This window comes from Hippichthys cyanospilos, chromosome 15 (genome assembly GCF_059441005.1).
Source record: "Hippichthys cyanospilos isolate Australia breed blue-spotted pipefish chromosome 15, RoL_Hcya_1.0, whole genome shotgun sequence".
NCBI lineage: Eukaryota > Metazoa > Chordata > Actinopteri > Syngnathiformes > Syngnathidae > Hippichthys > Hippichthys cyanospilos.
In genome coordinates, this window is record NC_142383.1 from 10222185 (window position 1) to 10228184 (window position 6000).

A 6000-nucleotide genomic window follows, 5' to 3' on the forward strand; every position below is an offset into this window, starting at 1 on the left:
TGACCTGGCTGTATATGGAATAGATTTTCTCTTTTCAAATCTGTTTATTACTTGTCCTATGAACTGAAATTATTGCAGTTTTTGGGAATATATTATCTTGATTGGCTGTATATTGCTCTCAAGTGGCTGAGGCCTTGTCAACACGTAACCAGGGCAATTCAAACCAGTACCCCCCCCCCCCCCCCCCCCCCCATATGCAAATGCAGATCCAAATATTGGCACATTCCAATTTTGGACAGAGGTTTTGAAACCTTTGGTTTAAATCACCCGAAATACCCAGGCATGTATCACAGATTGGTGAAACTGGAGATATTTATCACTCGCTTGCAAGAACCCCGGCTATGTGAAGACTTTGCCTTAGTGACTCCTGAACTAGCTGCTTTAACTGACATTTCAAGAAAGCCACCTTTATGTTGCAGAGAAGCCAGAAGGTCAGGCTGTTTATTGTTGATAGTTTGACCTTGATTGCCTTTGATTTAGGCATTTTTATAGGCAGGTGAAGATGAAATCAAGCGAAACTCTAAATGTAAAGGATGTGAATTTCTCTGGAATTTTGCAACAAGCCCTTTGCTAACAGTCCTTATGGCGAGAGCTCTAATGACAAGGTCCATGAAACCTAAGTGTATGGCATGCTGTTAATGAAGAACATCACACACACTGGTGAATAATTACACTATCTAACCATCAAATAACAGAGGAAAACCAGATGAAAACCACAATGATTGTGACACCTTTTTGCTTGTGTTAGATGTGAGGATACGCTGCCTGCATAAGATTCCAAGAACCTCACCTCCCAACCATGAACATTCTGACACACTATTTAACAAACAAAACACCAGGCCACCTTGATTTACCCCGTAGTCTTACTTTCTTTGCTCATAAATTGCACTTGAGCTCCTAGAGCCGTACAGTGCAGTTTTGCATGCTTACTGCTGTTGCTTATATTGATGCAGTGCAGAAACCCACCGTGGGTCAATATATCACGCTGCCTCACAATTAATGCCATGGCAGTACCAGTGAACTTGATCATCTGTACAGTCTACTAGTTTTCAATAGCTGGGGAAATTAGGCTACCACTGATAATACTATTGGGTAGGCAAATGATGGATAAAGTCTAATTATTCATAGTGTAAAAGTTAGTGTGTGCATGTGGGCATGTGTGCGCAAGCAGAATATATTATAAAGAGAATCAATGTGGTGGGGGTGAGTGTGTAGTTTTCTGCACACATTTAATTTGATTAATTATCTATCCTAACACACACACACACACACACACACACACATATATATATATATATATATATATATTATATATATATATACACACTACACAGACTTTTTCAACTTTGTATTACCTTTTATAGGAGATGTTCATAATGCATAGTAAGTTAAAGATAATATCTGCATTTGTGTCAAAAAAATATTAAAGTTTGCATCATTGAAGTGCTAAAACTAGGCAGTATAATGTTGTTACTAGCAGATTAAGGACACTCGTTAGAATTAGCAGGCATCCACGCTTTTAACATTGACTGGCTTCCAACATTGATGTGATTAGCATTCCTGTGACTCCTGTCGATGTCAGTCGGCCAGCCATTCAAAATGGTCAAGAAAAAACAAGCAAAAAAAAAAAAAAAAAAAAAAACATTTCACTTTAATTTATAATGCACACCGCTTGGAGTACCGTCATTGCGTGCACAGGCTTGCAAATTACAAATGAAGTCCCTTTAGTCTGTAATAAACCTTACAGCCAAATGGGGGTGGAGGGTGGGAGGGGGGTTAGGCACTGCAGCGCTGCTACTGAAAATTAATGCACAGGATTCAGCACTCATTGTTAAAGCTCCTCGAAAACGTTTTAACGTTTTGACAGTATTTTCCCAATACCCTTTTGTTGCTGCTAATTGATTTGGGGCAGTTTCTCGTTTGAACGCATTGTCGCTTACATACCGTTCTACAACACTGACTGCGTTATTGTATTTATTTATTTATCAACGTGAGCCACTTACCCATATCCGCGTATCTGTCAAGTCCAGTTAATGGATTCTGATCCGCATGTCCACTAACAGGTACCGTCCTAATTCACAAGCCGGGTCTGAGCGCACCTGCCCCCGTTTATAGTCTCCTGGAGCTGGATGTGCAGTCCGGCTCAAATGTATTTTTACAACCCCCAACACCTCCGCACAATAATTCCCACTTCAGGATGATTCGATGGATTTTGATTTAAAAAAAAACAAAACAAAACAAAACAAGTTCAAAATCCCCCGTCAATGCTTTTGCTGCAAAAACAGCCGCCGTGTCCAAGTTGGAGCCAAAAAGAAATGCCCACTGCAGCAGGCGCAGTCCCGTCCAAGTGGACCGTTGCACTCTCTTCACGCACCTGAAGATTCATCACGAACCGTGTCGCAGAGCCTCTTAATTAACCTAATATCATTCGATTTACCCCCAAAAGCAACCTTTAGATTTCTTTCCCGTGCAGAGCAAAAAGCTCGGTGTCGTCTGACTGGAGGGATGCTCAGTCTGGACCGCCCATGGCGCACAGTGCAAAGTAACGCCGCTTTATCCAACAAGTCAAAGCAAAACCTCACAAAATAATCCAATATCCAAATATCCACTTATTTTTTTCTTCGTCCACGTGCCTTCCTCGCACACTCAGTTCAATCGGCGTGACGCTGTTGTTAACGCGTGCGTCTGTCTGCATCCCCGAGCAACTTTAACCAGGCAGAATCCGAATGCCCTCTTCTGGCGGCTCAGCAACCCACGCGCATCTCCGTCCTAAGTAAGTCCGAATCAAACGATAATCGGGCCAATATTCACCACGAGGATCAAAAGGATTTCTTATTTTCAAGCCAGAGTCATTTAATACCAAAATGTAAACAGATGGGAAAACAGTTTGAATACTATAGAAATTTCAAATATATTTCTTATTTTTTAAGGTAATTTGTCGTTTGTGTGTGTTTTTTTTTGGTTGTATACTTGGAATTAATCTTAGATGATCAGATTCAGAGAAATTTGAGCTCTTCGCGCATGTAAATTACTGAAATCCTGACTCTGAAATTAAGAACAGTATTGTAAACATAAGTGCGACACTACCAAACCTTTGAAGGGGCATACATTATGGGATTCAGATTGTGTGGGACTCACAATTGATAGTAATGGTTGTGCATTTTTGAAAAGCCTTCTCCAGATTAATTTTACATTTTGAGCTACAATGCTGCACAAAACTGTGTCATTAGATTTGTTGTTTTATTCATTCTGACATGATTTTTACAACTGGGAACAATGTTGTAGCTACCTTCATAATATGTCTGCCTGTCTTTTAAATAGACTGCTTTCATGGTTCAGGGAGGATGTTGAGCTGGCATGGGTTTCTTCCTTGGCTAATACACAGTGCTTTTTATTTTTTTATGATACTCATTTCAGTCACTTAAGTGGAAATTAAATGTATACAGTGCCTGGTATTTTACGATCCATCCATCCATTTTCTAGAGCAGCTGATACACAGCTGGGTCTCAGGCTTACTTGTGCCTATCCCAGCTGCCTTTGGGCAGTAGTCTGGGGACACCCTGAACTGGTTGGCAGCCAATTGCAGGGCACACAGAGACCAACAACCAACCATTCACGCACCCAATCACATCTAAGGACAATTTAGTAGGTCATATACACCTGCCATGCATTTTCATGAAGTGAGGGAGGAAGCCGGAGTGCCCGGAGAGAACCTCCGAGGCCTTGAGGAGAACATGAAACTCCAGACAGGGAGGCCCGAGTGAAATGAATTTGAACTCGGGTCCATTGAACTGTGATACAGGTGTGCTAACCACCGTGCCACCGAGCCACCGTCTGGTATTTTAGTTAAAAAAGCAGTACAAAAAGTACAAAAAGCAGAAACACAAATAAGGAGGGATGTCAGATGGATGGGGTGCACAAAAGCTGAGGTTGAGGGGGTTTGGCGCTTTGTGTATCGGTGAGTTGACAGTCATCAGCATACACACTTTGCATCGTTTCAAAAGTTAATTGCATTTTACAGCCGGATGCAAACCGCAACTTAATGATTTCAAAGCCAAGTTTTCAAACATACCCTGTCCTTGTTAGCTTTTCATCCAGTAGAAATGACTGCTACAAAATTCAATAGTAAGTAATTGAAGACATGTGCACAGTATTTACGGTATATCTCAGATAACCCCAAAGTTCAAACTGAGAGAGCTTTTCAATGTCACAAGGTCTCTTGCATGCCAAAAAAGTTAATAAATAACCCGGCTTTCTCGTCAAGTTCATACAGACCGAATCCAACAAGAGAATCTAGTCGTCCTCTGTTGTCATGTCAACATAAAAGTCTCTAAGAGTCATTTCTCCATCAAGAGGAGGTTTCCATTGGTAACAGAACCATTATGGTTCAGAAAAGATTCCAAGCATAACAAAAACACATCAAATTAATCAAGATTTTTGCACCAGAGCATGAAAACAGTGACACATTATTTTACATCAGGCTTAAGCACATCTCATTGCACACATATTAAATATCTGCTCCACCTTCGATGACTCAATCACCTCTCTTGTCATCCCATTCAGATAAATAAACGTTTTGTGGTTGGTTATTTTCATGTAGCACCTATTAATCTCGGCTACTACCGTTGCTCAGAGTACCCAATAAAGTGAAGGCAGACAGCATCTTCCTCAAAGCTCTTGTAAAACTAAATGTCTTGCGCTGTCCCTCAGCCTTAGAATCTGTTCATGCAATTTGGCTGATGACTGTACTTCTGGATGCGGTTCAACAAGCAGAGGCCAATCTGCTGACAGCGCTGAAACAATTAATATCCTGTGAAGTTATGGTGAGGCAGCCAGTGCCAGACCACAGGCAACAGCTTGCATTTTCCTTTAAAATATGATAAGTGTTTCTTTTACACTCATTTCCTTACTCACTCAGTGAACAGCCTCTGGTCTCATCCTTCTTATGACTGTCATATGGCAACATGGAACATAATGAGAGACTTGGATGATATGAGGCTGGGCTGTCCCCTCACCCTTCATTCTACAAAACATTCCAACGATGTGGGTAGATTTTTTATTTTTAGGTTTTACAGCAACACGATGGATCTTCTCAACCTTAATGGAATATTATCATGACTTTCCTAATAGAACATAGATTCACAACTAGTCGGAATGTTGTCATTAGGTATGTATTATGGATTTTTCTTGCAATAAGCAACTTCAAGACGAATGGCAGGAACACATAAAAAACTACAAATATGCTGACTGATGTCACTTACCCCTTTCTCTATATGTTACATATGACAGCAGTCAATTCAAATATCAACGTGCTGTCATGGCAAGTGCTCCAGAAACAAAACAATATTTTGTCTCAGGATACAGACAAAAGGAAGAAAAAAAGGCCAAACTTTCACTGGTTGGCATGAGCTCAATAAAAGTTGGGATTCCTAACTGACTGTACTCTGGTTTAGTTATTGGTGGACTAGTAAGTAGCTTTCGATCCTCATATCAAAATGGTAACGATAGCTGATGATGGTGATAATAATATTAGTGCTAATGTTAGCTTTCAGAAATTTGAGTGACAGCAATCAACAGCCACAACATGATAGGTTGCAGTTCCACACTGACACAAGCAGTGATACAAGAAACTCAAAAATATGTATTTTTAGATTCAACTTTTTAAATGAGCATTCCCTCATCACTATTACTCCTTCACAAAGCCACAAGAAACAGAAATGTAATTCAGTCCAAAAGCAGGATACCAGGGGAGCAGGCTTTTACGATGCTATGCCATAGTAATGATGGGAAATGTAGTCTTCTGTCAGGCAAAATACTACCGATCTTATCCATATGACGTCGCCATAATCAAATGAAATGTGTGCTATTTTTGTTTTGTTTTTTTACTTTAAATCAAATATGCTGGGATAAATTAGGACGGTTTTGTTTATTTGTTTTTTTTAATCCGGATTGGGTTAACTTTTTATTCTACTATTTTTTGAGTAAAGTTATTTCATGTGC

General features: G+C 40.1%; 1 protein-coding gene across 2 annotated transcripts in view; it reads right to left on the reverse strand.

Moving 5' to 3' along the window:
• The window catches only part of LOC148411671 (leucine-rich repeat transmembrane neuronal protein 4), an 88995-nt gene extending 86359 nt beyond the window's left edge, over positions 1-2636 (reverse strand). For both annotated transcript variants that reach the window (XR_015867989.1, XM_088435349.1), the window contains exon 1: positions 2004-2636. Coding sequence is in view for 1 of the 2 variants with exons in the window: in XM_088435349.1 (XP_088291475.1) it covers positions 2004-2007 (4 nt within the window). In the remaining variant the exon portion in view is untranslated. The remainder of the gene's footprint in view (positions 1-2003) is intronic.
• Between the last annotated feature and the right edge of the window lie 3364 nt (positions 2637-6000).